Consider the following 17,942-nt stretch of genomic DNA (forward strand, 5'->3'; position numbering starts at 1 on the left):
TGAGTCAGGGATGCCATCCAACCATCTCATCCTCTGTCACTCCCTTCTCCTCCTTCCCTCAATCTTTCCCAGCATCAGGATCTTTTCCAATGAGTCGGCTCTTTGCCTATAGGTATTTAATGAAGCATTATTCTTTTATTTGGCTGTGTTGGGTCTTTGTTGCCGTGCCTGGGGCTGGTTGCCCTAAGGCATGGGGGATCTTAGTTCCCTGATCGGGCATCAAACCTGTGTCCCCTGCAATGGAAGGCAGATCCTTAACCAGTGGACCACCAGGGAAGTCCCAGTAAAGCATCTTTTAAATTTCACCTTTTTTTTTTTCTATTTGCAGTAGTACACAATGTTGGTTGTTAATACAAGTTCTATCACCCCAAGGGACAAAAGCTGCATTCACAGACAAGGGAAGTGACCTCCAGGCAGGAGCTCTGAGAGCCTAGAAGAGCGGGGGAAAGGAGGGCAGGCTCTCTAGCTCTCTGCCGGGCTCACCAAACCTGTCCTTCTATCCGGTCTGGGCTGGACAGGCCCCAGGGGACATATAGTTCAGCCTCCATTGACGGACAGGAGCCCGGGGCTTTGGAGCAGAAGGGACTTGCGCAGGTACAAAGTGTGTGCTCCCAGGTCTCCCTCCTGAAGAACAAATTTCTTTCCCTATTTCAACCCCTTCCACATCCAGCACAGCCCACGACACCTCCCACATCCCTATCCCAGGTACAATTGTTCTTCCCAGGAACAACCCACTGCCTGGCAGTTCCATGAAGAAAGGCTTCTCCTTTCCAAACTTGACATCAAACGTGCATTCTCGAAGAGGCCTTCCCCCCCAAACCAGAAAAAAAGGACTCACTAAAGCCAGATGGTGTGTGGGTTGCTGTCTCTCCCTCCCTGGCTCCAGGGTTCCAGTCCAGACTCCAGGTCCAACCTGCTGTGTGATTTTAAGCGTGACTCAGCCTCTCTGGGCTTCACGTGTCTCACTTAACATGGAAGAGAACACCAGTTGCCTTTCGGGGCTGAGGATAATCCTTGTCCACATTCATGAAGCTTCTGACATCAGGCAGCTTCTCAAGAAATGTTAGTTAGGTATCTCCCCAACCCCCAACCATCTCCAGCACATCCTCTTTCAAAATCGCTGAATTCCTTTCTTTTCCCCAACGTGTCGGTGCCTAATAATAATTTTAAGGTTATCCCTTCTGGGGGAATTTTAACAGAGATCTATTTTTAAAAAGTGGAATGCTAAAGTTGGAGTTTCTGCCAACAGATGAGGATGAGAAACTATTTCATGTGTGAGGCGGATGGTAGAAAGGGGGCCAGAGGATAGGAGAGGAGGTGGTTGGACCTTTCCAGGTCGCTCCTCTGTCTTGTTAGCAGGCGAGAAGCGCCCAGCATTGGAGGAGCTGTTGCAGTCTTGATCTGGGGACGGTTGGGTTTAAATTTCCTGATTAAAAAAAAAAAAAAGGCTGAGGAACCAGAGTTTCAAGAACCTGAGTCACAAGAAGGGAGAAGTCAGGCTAGGAAGCTGCTGACAACACACGCACACGACTGAAAAAAATTTAACAGGTTCTCAAGGGTGACTAAGAGAGCCTTTGAACCCGCCCCCTGGGCCTTCTGCTCATCCACCCGAGGAGAGGTTATTTATTCCCGATCTACCTCCAGAAATATTGTCTTTTCTTCTTGGGGACTAAGCAGAAAAGATGAACAATTGGTTCCAACTATGAAGCAACAGTTAGAACTGGACATGGAACAACAGACTGGTTCCAAATAGGAAAAGGAGTATGTCAAGGCTGTATATTGTCCCCCTGCTTATTTAACTTATATGCAGAGTACATCATGAGAAATGCTGGGCTGGAAGAAGCACAAGCTGGAATCAAGATTGCCAGGAGAAATATCAATAACCTCAGATATGCAGATGACACCACCCTTATGGCAGAAAGTGAAGAAGAACTAAAGAGCCTCTTGATGAAAGTGAAAGAGGAGAGTGAAAAAGTTGGCTTAGAGCTCAACATTCAGAAAACGAAGATCATGGCATCTGGTCGCATCACTTCATGGGAAATAGATGGGGAAACAGTGGAAACAGTGGCTGACTTTATTTTTCTGGCCTCCAAAATCACTGCAGATGGTGATTGAAGCCATGAAATTAAAAGACGCTTACTCCTTGGAAGGAAAGTTATGACCAACCTAGACAGCATGTTAAAAAGCAGACATCACTTTGTCAACAAAGGTCCATCTAGTCAAGGCTATGCTTTTTCCAGTAGTCAAGTATGGATGTGAGAGTTGGACAATTAAGAAAGCTGAGTGCCGAAGAATTGATGATTTTGAACTGTGGTGTTGGAGAAGACTCTTAAGAGTCCCTTGAACTGCAAGGAGATCCAACCAGTCCATCCTAAAGGAGATCAGTCCTGAATATTCATTGGAAGGACTGATGTTGAAGCTGAAACTCCAGTACTTTAGCCACCTCATGTGAAGAGCTGACTCATTGGAAAAGACCCTGATGCTGGGAAAGATTGAGGACAGGAGGAGAAGGGGACGACAGAGGATGAGATGTCTGGATGGCATCACCGACTCGATGGACATGGGTTTGAGTGGACTCCAGGAGTTGGTGATGGACAGGGAGGCCTGGCGAGCTGCAGTTCATGGGGTCACAAAGAGTCGGACATAACTGAGTGACTGAACTGAACTGAACTGATAGATTCACAGAACATTGGAAATCCAGGAAAGTGCTTAGAGATCATCCGGTCCCATGGGCCATTATATGGAAAATAAATGATGCTCAGAGAATAGAAGGTTGGTGGCCAGGGGCCAGCATCAGGACTGCTGCCTTCTCTGATGACCAGTCGCTGCGAGAAGAGTTCTCTGGGAGCATTTGTTCCTAACACTGACAGGCTCTTTGAATCAGATCAGCCCCAAATATCGAGAGAGGAAAACATGAACCACCGATGCCATTGCCCCTTGCATACACAAGCATGGCGTTCGGGTCTATGGGCACGGATGTCAGGGAACGAAGCAACTGACCCGAAAGCAGACCGCTTGTGCTTGATTTTCCTCTGCACTTTGCTTGATTGCTGCTCTAATGTTGTTTGCAAAGTAAACCTTGGGGAAAGAAGTGCTCGAGTAGAAAGTTTTTATGATGCCCTTCATCTCAGCTTTGCCTTCTGCATTGGCTTTCTGTGGCTAACAACAAACTACAGGTTAGAAGTAAGACTGGGGGCGGTGGGGAGGAGATGGGTTAAAAGCAAGGTGCAGGGGAGGCTGTGCTCTTTTCTGGAATCTCTGGCAGAGCATCTGTTTCCTGGCCTTTTCCAGCTTCTAGAAGCTGCTTGCATCCCTTGACTCGTGGTCCCTTCCTTAACCTTCAAGACCAGCAGCACTGTATTTATCTGATCACTTTTCTGTTGTCCCCTCTCTGACTACAGCCAGGAAACCTCCAATTTTAAGAACATATGTGGGGACTCCTCCGGTGGTCTAGTGGCTAAGACTCTTAATGCAGGAGACTTGGGCTCAATCCCTGGTTAGGGAACTAGATCTCTCACGCTGCAAGTAAGAGTTCAACTGCCATGGCTAAAAGCTCCCATATGCCACAACTAAGACCCAGCACAGCCGAATAAATAAATAATAGTAACAATAATAAAAAAAGAATGTGTGTGATTGCATTGGGTAAACATGGGTAATTCGGGATACTTTCTCCATCTCAAGATCCGTAACCTAATCGCATTTGGGAAGTTTTTTTTTTTTTTACCATGTAAGGTAATATATATTTACAAATTCCAGGGATTAGGGTTGGGCATCTTTGGGGACCAATGTTCTGCTCAGATGTTCTTTTTCCCCCTCAGTGGTGTCTCTAAAAATACACCCAGTTCTTTGCAGAAAAGAACATTTTCATTGTCATGGAAAATACGGCTACACCAAAATTCTTTCAAAGACTTTAAATCTTCTTATCTTTAATTCTATGTAACATTCTGCATATATATAGAAAAGTGTATAACTCATCAAGTTACAGTATGAGTTTTATAAACCAACTGCACCAATCTAAGCATCACCCACATCAAGAAGCAGAACATGCCCTGGGACCCCAGAAACCCGGCTCATGCCCGCTTCAAGCCCAAGGTATTAGTCAACATTTGTTGACATTAAACAATTTCCTATGTGGGCAATACTTGGAGTATGATTGAATAAAAAGGAAAGAACCCAAGGGCTGTTCATTTCTTCATTCGATGAGTATTTTCTGGCACCTCTCCTGGGCTGGATGCCAGGGAAAATGGGATGAGCTGATTGGACAAGGGTCCTATGGCACAGAAGCAATAGAGGCAACTCTGTGTGTGTGTGTGTGTGTGTGTGTGTGTGTGTGTGGTGGGGGGTGAGGGGGTGGGAAGGAAGTTTGAGAAAGAGATAAAAATACAAATGCATTGGCCAGGCCTAATCAGAAGGCTTCCCACAGAATGTAGGCCCTGAAGGTGATCACACAGAGGAAAAGAACGGATTTCCAGCAAGTGGGGGTACAAACGAAGGAGCGTCAGTGGGGTCGAGTGGAGTCAGGTGGAGTTAGGGGAAACAAAGAAAGAGATGACCACTGGACTTGCCAGCCTGTGAACCCTTGCTCAGTCATTCCCATGTCCCATTTCATTTTCTAAAAACTTTCTCACAAACATTTTATTTATTTATTATTTTGGCTGCACTGGGTCTTGGTCATGGTGCTCGTGGGGCTTTTCCTGTTGCAGAACATGGGCCCTAGAACACGGGATCAGTATTTGCAACATGTGGGCATGGTTGCCCCGTGGCGTGTGAGATCTTAGCTCCCTGACCAGGGAAGTCCCCCCATTTCCCATTTTACCAGCCCCAAATCCCAGCAGTCTGGACTCAGAACCAGAACCCTAGCCCTCAGGCCAGTGTCTTCCTTGCAAAGATGGGGAAGCAGTCCTGGGGAGAAGAGATTACACACACACACACACACACACACACACACACACATGCACGGCAGGTCATTGGCTTCATCAATTCTCTTCCTCCACATGCCTCTACAGAGCCTCCCAAACCCCACCCTCCCCATGCCTGGTGCGGGCACACAGGGGTCAGACCCCCGCCCTGCCACGAGGTGATCAGGGTGGCACAAAAGTAGCCGTGAGGCCTGAAGCAGGACCCAGACCACCCACTTCTTCCTCGAGTGCTGCTCCCGCACCCCGAGGTCCCTCACTGCCTCCTCCACGCCCTGCTTCCTGCCAGGCCTCTTGGTCATTCTTCATGTGCTCAATTCACGGGCATCTCCTTGGTGGCGGGCCACGTGCCAGGCACAGGGAATACAGTGGTTCAGAAGACAGGCCCCTCCCTCAGCGGGGACGTCAGACAATAAAGAGAACACAGAGCTCTATCATGTAGTGTCAGCGGTGGGAAGTGCCGTGTGTGAAGAAAAACAAAGCAGGATAGGGACTTCCCTGGTCGTCCAGTGGCTGAGACTCTCAGCTCCCAATGCAGGGGACCTGGGTTTGATCTCTGGTCAGGGAACTAGATCCCACATGCCGCAACTAAGAGTTCGAATGCCCCAACTAAAGATACTGCATGCTGCAGCAAAGACTGAAGATCCCACGTGCTGCAACTAGGATCCAGGGGAGCCAAATAAATAAATCAATAAGAAACAAACAGGATAAAGAGGTTGAGGGGAGGGAAGGTGGTCTTTGAAGTTAGGTGGTTGGGGAAGCTCTTTGAGGAGGTGACATGGGACCCAAATAAGATAAAGAAGCTTGAGTTACAGGGCTGTGGGACAGTTACAAGGATGGTCTGTGGACAGAGATTGGCATGACCATAGGGGGATGTCCTTGGAGATTTAGTGAGTGGGGAATGCCAATTTCTCCCTTTCCATGTCCATCTCTCTAGTCCGCAGAAATGGGTCACCAGGGGTGAGATCAGGGAAGGGCCTCTAGCTGCCTCCCTCCCAGATCTTCCTCTCAGTGGAGGCCAGCACGGGGACCGATGGTCCCACTGGACCTTGGTCTTTATCAGAATCACAAGTCCAGCTGATCTCAACTCCCTGCCCCCAACCCCCTCAGTTCAGTTCAGTTTGGTCGCTCAGTCATGTCCGACTCTTTGCGACCCCATGGACCGCAGCACGCCAGGCCTCCCTGTCCATCACTAACTCCTGGAGTTTACCCAAATTCATGTCCATTGAGTAGGTGACACCATCCAACCATTTCATCCTCTGCTGTCACCTTCTCCTCCTGCCTTCAATCTTTCCCAGCATCAAGGTCTTTTCAAATGAGTCAGCTCTTTGCATCAGGTGGCCAAAATATTGGAGTTTCAGCTTCAGCATCAGTCCTTCCAATGAACACTCAGGACTGATCTCCTTTAGGATGGACTGGTTGGATCTCCTTGCAGTCCAAGGGACTCTCAAGTCTTCTCCAGCCCCCTCGTACCTAGTTAACACTCAGAGAGAGACCCCATCGCACGGCTGAAGAAGCAGGCTTTCTCAGTACCCTGCACTGTGGCAGGCGAAGGAGGCTGCGGTGGCAGGAAGGGCTTTTGCACTGTCCCCCACCCCCCCACGTGAGACCTGTTTCTGGGGCAGGGTGACCCCTTTCTGGGTTCTGAAGAGGAAGTTCACAGCGGAAACCGGTACTGACAACTTGATTGAGGAGAGAAGGGTGACAACGGGGAGGGCAAGTGACAAATTCAGTCCCTCACGGGGCAGTGCGTAGGGTGTGGAGCCGGCCGGGTTGGTCCCCCGCGGCAGGTCACAGGCGGGTGACCTGGGGCGTGGCCTGAGACGGGGGCGTGATCTGGGCGTGTCCGGGGTGGGACCTGGGCGCCAGGGGCGGGGCCTCGGTGGTCAGGGGGCGGGGCCTGGAGGATGGTGGCAGGATCTGGATGGGTGGGATGTGGTCTGAGGGCGGGCAGAGGCGGGGCTGGGGCGGGACCCGGGCGGCTTGGGGGAGGGGCCGGGCGGGGCCGGGCGGGGCCGGCGGCGGCCTGGAGCGCGCAGGCGGTGTGTCAGCGACGCGGAGGTGCGCTGGTTTCGCCGGGCTCGGCGGGCGGCGACGGCGGCGGCGACGCGCACAAAGGCGGATTGTGGCTTCTCTGGTGCTGGCGGCGGGCGGCGCCGGGGCGGGGTCGGCGGGGCGCGCCCGGGGCCCCCGCGGGCACCGCGGCGCGGGCGATGAGTCGGGGCCCGGCATGGCCTCCGCGCGGCCGCCGGGCCGGGCCTGCGCCGCTGTGCCCGCGCCCGCCGGGCTCCGGGCCGGGCCGCCCGCCCTCCCGGCCGCCGCCGCCGCCGCCTCCCCCGAGCCTGCGGGCGGCGCGGAGGCCGAGGAGCGCTCGCTGCAGCACATGCTGCGCGCCATAGCCGAGGAGCGCGGCCGCGTCAGCTTGCGCCGCGAGGTCTGCGGCCTCGGTGAGTGGGGCCGGGCGGGGGCGAGGCCGGAGCCGTGGTGGCGCCGGAGTGTCCGCGCGCGTCTCCGTTTCTACGCGTGTCTCTGAGTCTCTGCACGTCTGTCCCTGCGTGCATCTCGAGGGGGACCCCCGCGTGTCGCCCCAGGTCCTCGCGTCCTGGTCGTTCCCGCGCCCCCGCGTCTCCGTCTCTGATCCTGGTCCCTGGAGGGGTCCGGCACGCTCGCGTCCCTGCGTGTCTGTCCCCCTGTCCGCCCATCCGGGGGTCTGCCCGTCTTCTCCCTCCCTCTCCCCTCCTTGGCTCCGCCGGGTCTCTTCCGTCTCTGGGAAGCCCTCCCTGGGGCCTCCGTGCCGCGGCCGGCAGTGTAGACAGGGCAGGTCCCCGTCGCCCGAAGCCCTCCCCGGGGCCTCCGTGCGGCGGCCGGCAGTGTGGACAGGGCAGGTCTCTGGCGCCCGAAGCCCTCCCGGGGGCCTCCGTGAGGCGGCCGGCAGTGTAGACAGGGCAGGTCCCCGGCCCCAGAAGCCCTTCCTGGGGCCTCCGTGCCGCGGCCGGCAGTGTAGACAGGTCAGGTCCCCGGCGCCAGAAGCCTTTGTCTCCCTGCGCGGCTTTGCGCCTTCGCTCTGACTGGGGACCTGTTGGACCCTGGGCCCCGAACCCACCCGCTGGGCAGAGGGAGCGGGGTGGCCGCCCTTCAGGCTGTGATTTCCGCTCTACGGAGGCCCCGAGTCCTAGATCGGCCGGTGAGTGGGGGCAGCGGTGTCCAGTATTGTCTACAGGGAACCGGGGGTGGAGGGCTGCAGGCGGGGATGGGGTCTCCCGGCGCGGCTGGATGTGAAGTAATGGCTCCTAGTGGATCGTGTTTGGACTGAAGCGCTAGGAGCCCCCCACCCCCACCGCACCCCACCCCGTAGGGTGGGTTTTGCGGTTTTCTCTCTGCAAAGACCCCTCCCTTCCTCCTGCGGGAATGACTTCATTACCACGTTGTCACCACCCACCCACCCCCCAGCCCCCGAATCTGGGCTGGGGATTTCTGAGGGGTCGACGGCAGCTTTTGGAGAAGGGAATGTCCACCTTGGAGATTCTAGGGCCCCGCCTTCATTCACTGTTGGGGAAATTGGGTCCCAAAGAGCCGATATATCCCCCACCCCCAACCCACCTGAGGTCACAAGGCTTCCGGACCCCCTCAGCAGGCCACACCCTGGAGGCCGGGATGAGGGCGGGGATGAGGGCGGGGATCAATTTGCATCCTCTTTTTTGTGGGGGGCAGGCTGCCCTGGAATGAAGCTTTCCTCACAAGTGGGGATGAGGATGGTGGGCGTGAAGGTGAGGGTGTCTACAACACAGAGCTGGACAGGGACATAGGTTTCTCTGGTCTCTTCTGAAAAGGTGTCATTAATGAGTTCTGAGCAGAAACTGAAGGATCCTCATTCCTCCATTCAGCAAACGTTGGTTGAGCACCTACTCTGTGCCTGGCTGCATGCCTGCCCGGCAGGCTGCCTGTCACCTGGCACAGAGTGTCTGAAATGCGAGGGGTCGGAGTGACCATCTGCTCCAGGCCCCTCTGCCCTGTTTGTTCAGCCTCCCTGGCACCCCTCCCCACTCCCCTGTCAGCCCATTCCTATGTCCTCTGAGCATCCTCTGCTCTGTTAGACAGTCCCTGCCCCGGAGGGCCTGCAGCGCCGCCCCGTAAGAGCAGTAATCTTGCCCTGGCACCTGGCGCTCCCTGAGCACTCGGTGTGTGACGGGTGCTTTGTGCGGGCGCCCTCCATCTGATGCTGACTTTGCCCAAGAGGAGTGTGATCTCTGTTTGACCGACGAGGAGCCTGAGGTCCAGAGGGGCCCAGGGACAGCCTTCGAGGATGTCGTTCCGCTGGGGTTGACACTGGTGCTGCGTCCCTCCTCCTCACCTCTACTTGCCTTTACACACAAGGTCTCCCATCCTACCACCCCCAGCCCCTCAGAACTCAGTCCCTGTCGTGCTCTGCGCTTTTATCCCTGCTGTTTTCTGCTCCCGGGAGGCCACCTGTTCCGCACACTCACCGGCCCTGCAGACAGCTGCAGGTCTGCCTTCGGGCCTCAGCGCTGATGCCGCCACCCAGGGACCCTTCCTCCGCCCCCTGTCCTGCTGTCTGGGCGCTCATGTCCAGTGGGTCATCGGACTGCTGTGGCTCTGTGATGCTGTCTCCTTAGTTAGCAGGTGACCCCTCCAGGGCCTAGCCCACATCTGGGTCCCCCCATCCCCCACCCAATGCCCAGCACGCAGCACTTGCAGAGCAGGTGCCAGGTGCTCGTTCAGCAAAAGAAGGAAAGGATGACTTTCTGGACTGGGGAGTAAAGGGCGTGGATGGCAAGGGAGTTAGGATCTTCAACTCGTAGAAGGGCTCATGTTGCCCATCTCTTTCAGTTTTCAGATGAGAGATGTGATGTTCAGAGAGGGGCAAGCTAAACAGTGACTTCATGCCCAAGCGGAGTTAGAAACGACTGGCCTGAGCCAGAACGCCCTCCCCAAAGCACTTTGTACATCCAGTTGCTCCCGTCATCCTCTCATCTCCACTTTGCAGCTGGGACAACCTGTTACAGTTATGAATTAACTTAAATCTCCCAGATTGTTGTTGACTCAACCCTTAGGCTGTTCAGAACTGTGCCATGCTCTCTGAGGTTGTTTTGAAGGTATGCAGGAGCCTCTAGGGGAGACCCTTGAACCTGGATGAGTCAGTGTCTGTCTATGAGATGGGAGAAATTGACTACCATTCCCCCACACCTAACCCCCACCCTGGCCACTCCCCGCATCATTGCTTGGCTGCTATGATGAAAGGCACCTTGGAGACCCAAACCTGATTTCTGAATCTTGTCCACTGTATCCTCTGCAGCGGAAGCATTTGTCTGAACACTCGCTCCGTGCCAGATGGGGGGATCAGCTTGGATCCCTACCGCATGGGGCAGGGGACCGGTGAGTGGGGAGAGAGAGCCAGGTATTCAGGTGAACTCTGTGGAATCAGCCAGGTCCTTCTGAGCGGGGTTTTGGTGTTTTATCCACAGGAACCTGCCTGTGCTTCCAGGGAACTTGTGGGCCGAGCTGGCGGCTGGGTTAGCTTGTGCAGGGACCAAGAATCTCTGAGCCGGGAAGAGTGAGGTGGTCCAATGCCCAGATTTTGTGTGATGCCAACATCTGGACCGAAGGTGGAGGTAGCCTGATGCTTCCTCTCGGGGCTCGGGCCTCCTGATGGTTCCTGGACGTCAGCCCGCGCACGCTGTGTGGACAGGCTCCCTTTAACACGGGCGTCATGCCACTGGCGTGTAGTCAGGTCATATGGACACAACCTGGGTGTGAGTTGTGGAAGGGCTCTGTGAGGGGAGGGGCCTCCTCACACTGCTTTTTTTGGTGCCCTGCCTAGGCTGAGTGTTATATATTTTTTAAATTTTATTTTATTGGCTTTTTTTTTTTTTTTTAATGGCTGAAGCCAGCCTGTGGAATCTTAATTCCCCAACCAGGAATTGAACCTGCACCCTCCGCAGGCAAAGTGCAGAGTCCTAACCCCTGGACCACCAGGAAGTTCCCAGGGCTGAGCATTTTGAAGCGTTTTGAAGTTCCTGGGCTCTCACCCCTGTTTAGGTGGCCTAGGGAACTTTCTCTGGAGTGCTGGGGACCAAACGGAGTATTTCCCTTTCACCATGTCCTTTTATCCTCAAACTAATTCTCTTAAGGTAAGGATTATTTAACTCTTCTCTTTCTCCTGGTGGAGAAACACAGGTTCGGCGGTGAAGTAATATACCCCAGTCCCGTGGCTAGTAAGTGGCAGAAGAATCTGCCTGAACCCCAGCTCTTAGCAGAGGTGAAGGCCCACATCTGTCCTCAGGTGACCCGATGTGGGCCTGCGTAGCTACCTGCCGCCAGGTGGCCTGGGGGCGGGCCAGGTCGAGGTGGGAGAGGTGGTGAGGGGCACAAAGAGGGGACCCCCGTCCGCTGACTGGGACGGGGTGGGGTCATGCCTTTGAGAGGGGGGCCTGAGGCAGGCAGAACTTGCCAGGCTGGAGCAGGGAGGCTTGAAGGGCGGCTGCGGGAGTTGAGGCCGGAGCGGCGTTTGGGGCTCCGGGTGCCCGGCTGGGACTTGGGTGCTCCCGGGGCCCGCCCTCAGGCCACTCTGTGGGTGTTTGACTTGAGGACCAGCTGGCACTTAGAGAAGCTGTTAGTCCTGGGGGCGGGGGGCTCAGCCCGTCTGCCGTGTGCCAGCCCCGCTGGGCCTTCACTTCTGTCTCCTGTGGAGGCAGCTTCTGCTGTTACCCCAGAGGAGGAAACCAGGCTTCAGAGAGGAAAGTGACTCCCCCAGGGTCACACAGCTGGGAGCTAGCAGAGCTGGGGTTCTCGGGGTTCCAGCCAAGTCCAGTCAGGCGCCAGGAGCCATCCTGCAGAGAGTTGATGGAATGAGGCCAACAGAGGGCTAAGGGGGCAGGCAGTTAGCCCTTTCCCGCGGGCCTCGCCTCTGCGCGGAACACCTGCACGCGCCACCTCCAGTGTGTCGGGAAGGTCCTTGCACGCTCCGCTGGGCCTCTGTCTGGCTCGGCGCTGTGTAGCTGGGGCGTCATGTCGGGCGGGGGATGTCCGTGGGAGGTGTGGCTGGAGGGGAAGACTGTGGGGCCTGTGCCTGCCATCCCTTGGGGCCTCCGTGTCCTCATCCGTGAAGTGGGGACGTCAGGGTCTGGAGGGTCGAGGGAATCGTCAAGGAAAGGGCAGGCGCAGCCTCACGGGGCGGCGTAGGGCCACAGGAGCCACGGCAGGACCGGGCCCCACGCCGCCCCGGCACGGGCTGGCCCTCGCTGCCGCCGTCGTTATAACGGGCACAGACCTCTGGCTGTGCAGTTGGGGCAGGACCCGAGCTCCGCAGATGATGGCTTCGCCGTGGCTGTGGCTGGCTGAGTTGGCCGTGGGCCAGTGCGCAGGGAGGAAGTGTGGCCGTTGGAATGGCAGGGGGGCCTCTCTCGGTTCCTGCGCCTATTTTTAAGGCCTGTGGGTTCCGGCCTCCACCATTTCTGGGGCTGCCGGTGGGTCCTCTCTCAAGGTCGGGGCCCTGCGTCCTTTCAGAGAACGCTGAGGACGCGGGCCTTCACTAAGGAGACTGAGGCTCGGGGCTGCAGAGATTCTTGGCAGAGCCAGAGGGCGGTCAGCTGTGTTGGCACCCCCGCCCTCCCCTGCCCTGGGCTGCAGTGCCTGCTGGGCCCCTGAAGAGAAGCCCCGGGTGGGACGCTTGTTTAAAAAACCAACAAAAACAGCCTCAAAAACCCCAAACAAAAATTTGTTTTTCCAATTAAAAAATGTTACATGCACAATATAGAGACTGGAAAATATTAAGAGAATGGAAAAAAAAATCACTCATAGTTCCAGTTACGCAGAGACACATGGCATCACCGACTCAATGGACACGAGTTTGAGCAAACTCTGGGAGCTGGTGATGGACAGGGCTGACACTTTTAACTTTGCAAAGTCTCCATTTCCAAGCTTTCTGAAGCCCCTTAACAGATACTTGACATTCTACACATGAAGTTTCTTCATCATGCTTTCTCACTTAAAATTCCTAAAACATTTTCCATGTTGTTCAGACTCGAAGCATTATTTAAATGACTGCAGGGTCGTTGAGTGGATGTGCCATAATTTACTTAATTGGTCTTGTCTTGTGGGAAACTTAGTTTGGATCCAGTTTTTTGCTTCTATAAACAGCTTGCCACAAGCCTCTTCATCTGTGCAGAGCTTTCTGCAAGCGGAGGATTTCTTTGGGCCCCCAGCCCAGGAGGCTGTTTCTTAGAGGTTGCTGTCTGTCCCCCCAGGGCCGGACTGAGACCATGCGTGGATATGGCAGGTGGCAGACAGGTGTTTACCAAACTCACGGAGGACTTTCTGAATTGCCGGGGCGGAGCGCTTCCGGGGCAGATGGTAGTAGTGTCAGGTGGGCAGAGGGTGACGGTTCGTGCTGCCCCCGCGTCCCGCCCAGCCCCTTCCCAGACCAGCCCAGACCCTCGCTGGGTCCTCAGCCCCCAGTCCCGACTGCCCTCGGCCATCGGACACCATCTTCCCTCCAGGGATGTGTCGCAGGTACCTGCCCCTCAGCCTGGCCAGGCCTGGGCAGAGGTCAGCCCTTCCCGGCAGCCCCGTCTCCCGTGGCCGAGTTCTGCCTGCCCCGGGCCATCCCTCATCCCCACCTCGGGTCCCCCTTGGGCTGCACTGCATCCCTGCGGCTGCCACCCCCGACCGTGTCGTACTCGACCTTGTCATACTCTGCTGCTCACGCCCTGCAAGACTCCTTGAGGCAGCCAAGTCAGCTTGCAAGGCCCTTTGTGTCCTGGCCCCGCTCACAGCTGCTCCCTGGCTGTGTGAGTCTTCTGGGTGGGTGGCGCTCCTCCATGGGGAGCCTCACTTCTCACTTCCTGCCCTTTCCTGACCTCTGGAGGGGCTCTGCTGCCCCTCTCCCCACCCTGTTCTTGGCACCTGTAGGGATGTCCGCCGGCAGGCCTGTGAGGCAGTCTCCTGTATGTGGCCTCCTCTCCCTCACCTCCCCTGCAGGGCCACTGGGCTGGCTCCGGGTCGCCTGTGCCAGCTCATGGCAGAGCAGGCCCAGGGCCGGGGCTGGGGGCAGTGAGGGGCAGGGGTCGGAGTGGGGGAGGGGGAGGTGGGGGGAGGGCTTGGTGTCTGTTGAGTGAAGACAGTGGTCATTCTTAGGAGGCAGCCCTTGTGTAGGGCAGTCGTCAAGGTGTGGGGGGTCCTGCCTGGCGGAGACAGAGCAGAGAAGGTTCAGAGGTTGAATGCCGTGTCACTTTGGGGAGGTTACTGCTGTTCTCCCATTCCCTGGAGGAGTGGGACTGCTTACTGCCCTGTGTCCACCTCAGGCAGAAGTCGGCCTGCAGACCTGGAGCCCAGGGAGGGTCACCGAGGCTGCCCAGGACAGGTTTCGGCCCTGGGTCAAGTCCAGGGGATCTCGTGGGAGTTGCTGCAGGCAGGGCCCTTCCCCCGCCCAGCCCTCGGTTTCCTCTTGGGTAAAACGGGGAGGGGAGGTCGACTGGCCCACTGTTCACAGCCCGTGGTTCTGGGCCACTTGGTCAGCAGTGCTCACGCCTCTAACACCGGGCCACCGAGCTTCTGGGAGGGCCATGCTGCTGTGGTTCAGGACAAGGGAATGAAATTGGGAGAAGCAGATGCAGGAGGAACCACGCAGCCCACAAAGGTGGACATAAGAACCGGGCCATCCCACCGCCCAGAGCTGCCGCATCGTGCTTGGGACAGTGGGCTTCACAGCCGGCGAGCCCCCCAGCTCGGTCTGCAGGTCCGTCCTTCTGATCCCCAGCATGTGGGAACTGGTGCCGCCTTGGGTGGTCCCCAAGGCTGTGCCCCCCTTCCAGGAGGTGGGGCCCTGGGTTTCAGGCTACCCCCTGATCTGTGGAGGAGGGAGCTGCCCCCCAAGTGGGGCTGGTCAGCTCCTGGGAGTCCTTATCCCACCCCAGCTCCCTGCAGCAGACCCTGAGGAGTCAGGGGGTCAGCCTAGACCGGAGAGGTTGTGCAGGGAGCAGGGGTCATCCCAGTCTGTGTCAGGAGCCCCTCTCCAAGTCTGGGGAGGCCACTTCCCTCCCCAGAGCAGCCACTGTTCCGTCACTGCGAGCCCAGCCCTGGGTCATCCCCCTAGCAGCCCGTGGCGAAGGGGATGTCACCTCTGCTGGTGGATCAAGGTGATGGGCCTCAGAGAGACGAGGGCCCCTGGTCAGGGTCCCAAGTAGTCCGTGCGGGTTCTGCACCCAGGCCTCCTGGACTCGAGGCTGTGTCTGTGCCTGTCACACGCGGACATCCATTTCTCCAGAGGCATTTGTGCCTTTTCTTCCCCATGGCCTCACCCTGGTCTAGTGTATTAAGAAGAACCCCGGCTGCTGCTCTTCACAGGGAAGGACCTCTTAGAAGAAGCGAGAGTGAAGGAGGGAAATGAAAGAGGAGGACTGCCTGGGAGGGGCATTCCGGGGCAGGAAGCCGGGGCTGAGGGCTGGAATTGCACAAGGCCGCCCCCGCCCCCCAGACCCTGGGAAGGAGGAGAAATGAGAGGAGCCGCCCCTGGGGGAGGGGGCGGTGTGTTTGGGGGAACTCTGTGGGCGACACCTGAAGCGCCCGTGTCTGTTGACTGCCCAGGGCCTGGTCGGGGGAGGCGGGCAGGCCTCGAGTCCTAGCTTCCCGCAGAGGGTCACACGTTGGAAGCACTTAGTAAACCTCAGCCTGCACCCTGAAGCCCGCAGGAGTGGCTGCTGGGGTGTGACCATGAGCAGGGCAGTCCTTCTGCCTGGGCTCCCTGGGTGGGCTGGCCCAGCTGACCCGGGTCCCCAGCCCCAAGCCTGGTTTGTGGGTGGGGGTGGGCACCCACACGGCCTGGGGTTGCTGGGTGGCACCCTGCTCGGGCACAGCTGTGAGCCTCTTGCGGGGCTGGCCTGGGCTTCTGGGCTCCCACTGTGTGCCTTGTGCTGTGTGACGCCGTGGGAGGAAGCGGGATAGTGACCAGGGCAGGGACCAGGTGACCTCCAGCTGGGGCAGGTGGGCGGGAGCTGGGGCGGCTGGGCCATGGCCCCTGTCTGGGCTGGGCACCTTGCGTGGGTGTTCACGGAAGGTCACTCAGGAGAACGGCCCCTCCTTGTCCTGGAGGCTGGTTGATGTGCTGGACAAAGCAGTGAGTCGGGAGTTGGCTTAAGGCCACGTTGGTGCTGGCGACGTGGGGTTTGAATGGGGAGCTACTGTTTTGGCCTGATGAGCGGGCAGGCAGGCTCGAAGCCATCTGGGAGCGGTTAGTAGGGAGTGGGCTGGCCACAGTCCCGTGACGGTGGCCGCAGGACTGTGGGGTTTGCACGCAGTTCTGCTTCGGAGAATCCAGAGGATCGCTTTTGGGAACTGTGGGGGCCGTGGGAACTCGAGTCCCACCTGTGAAAGTGACCTTGAGGTCGGGTCCGGGTTTCTTCCTCACTGCACCCAGGCCTCAGGTGATGCCCAGCATGGGGCAGGTCAGGGTGGGGGCTGAACCCGACCTGGAGCTGGCCAATGGGGATCGAGGCCTCCCTGCGGGGGAACCCAAGGGTGTAGGAGCCCTTGAAGGATTTCGCAACACTGCACACATTGTGAGAAGGAGCGGTGGCTTTGGGCTGGGTTTAAAGCCGACGCTGTGTTCTCCGAGTGAACCGGACACCGGAGCATGTCACAGTCGCACGGTCGTTGGTTCAGCGTGGCGGACTCCCCGTTTGGGCCCTGCCCTGTGCTGGCTGCTCCGCCACTCTGCCAGCGGGCTGCCTGCTCACGGCGGGGGGACACACGCAGGTGGTTAGTGTGACGAGGCCCCCCCAGGGCTGAGCGCTGGGCTGCGGTTGGCCCTGCCCCCTGCCAGCAGGGTGACCTCAGACAGGTGAGTCACACCTGCAGCCTCCACCTCCTCCTCAGCGGAGTGAAGACACTAACAGGTGCTTTAATTGAGTCTTAGCAGCTGAACCCGTCAGGATGCACACGCTCCAAGCTTCTGATGGCTTCACAGTGCCTCCAGTGTACACGTGTATAGGATACTCCCATCACCTCCCTGGTGCAAAGCTCCCATCACCTCCCTGGTGCAAAGCTCCCATCACCTCCCTGGTGCAAACCTCCCATCACCTCCCTGGTGCAAAGCTCCCATCACCTCCCTGGTGCAAACCTCCCATCACCTCCCTGGTGCAAACCTCCCATCACCTCCCTGGTGCAAAGCTCCCATCACCTCCCTGGTGCAAACCTCCCATCACCTCCCTGGTGCAAACCTCCCATCACCTCCCTGGTGCAAAGCTCCCATCACCTCCCTGGTGCAAACCTCCCATCACCTCCCTGGTGCAAACCTCCCATCACCTCCCTGGTGCAAACCTCCCATCACCTCCCTGGTGCAAACCTCCCATCACCTCCCTGGTGCAAACCTCCCATCACCTCCCTGGTGCAAACCTCCCATCACCTCCCTGGTGCAAACCTAATACTGAAGCTGCAGCTGAACCCAGAGCCAGCACTTGGTGGTGGCTGCCCGTCTTTCCTCACCGTCTCCTTTTGCACAACACGTGGGTAGAAATCTGGCTCTGACTTCCACTCCTCGTCTTCTGGGGTCCGTTCCTCAGCATGCTAAGTTTTCCCCCTTGTTTTGTTGGCATCTTGTTTTTTTCGTTGGTGCGGGGGCATTTGTTATCTCTTTCTTTTGTATGTGATTTGCAATGATGCGCTTACCCAGCTAACCCTTGAATTGCAGTTTTTAATAAATACTTGTTACAGTGAAAACATTTTTTGATCTTTTGAAGATCACATGCCGTCAAGTGGCTCAGTTGGGTCGGGGAGGTGCTTGGTGGGGGATGCGGATGGTGGGGACGGGCCCCCCGGGAGGTGATGGCTAGCTGACCTGCATAAGCCAGGTTGGGCTGGGCCCCGGAAGAGACTCCACGGTGAGGGGAGGGGTGGCTGAGGATGCATAGGGTGTTCAGTCAGGGAAGAAGGTGTGGGGGGTGGCTGGAGCGTGGGGGACCACACTGCCCTCTGGAACGGGTTCTCTGGAGGGCCTGGCTCCTCTGGGGAGGA

General features: G+C 57.2%; 1 protein-coding gene across 1 annotated transcript in view; it reads left to right on the top strand.

Moving 5' to 3' along the window:
• The first annotated feature begins 7,223 nt into the window (after nucleotides 1–7,223).
• KIAA0930 (KIAA0930 ortholog) overlaps nucleotides 7,224–17,942 on the top strand; it is a 41,992-nt gene continuing 31,273 nt past the window's right edge. Inside the window, exon 1 of the mRNA XM_006063287.3 lies at nucleotides 7,224–7,363. Within this exon, the coding sequence (XP_006063349.1) occupies nucleotides 7,300–7,363 (64 nt within the window). The 5' untranslated portion in view covers nucleotides 7,224–7,299. The remainder of the gene's footprint in view (nucleotides 7,364–17,942) is intronic.

This window comes from Bubalus bubalis, chromosome 4, assembly GCF_019923935.1.
Source record: "Bubalus bubalis isolate 160015118507 breed Murrah chromosome 4, NDDB_SH_1, whole genome shotgun sequence".
NCBI classification, from domain to species: domain Eukaryota; kingdom Metazoa; phylum Chordata; class Mammalia; order Artiodactyla; family Bovidae; genus Bubalus; species Bubalus bubalis.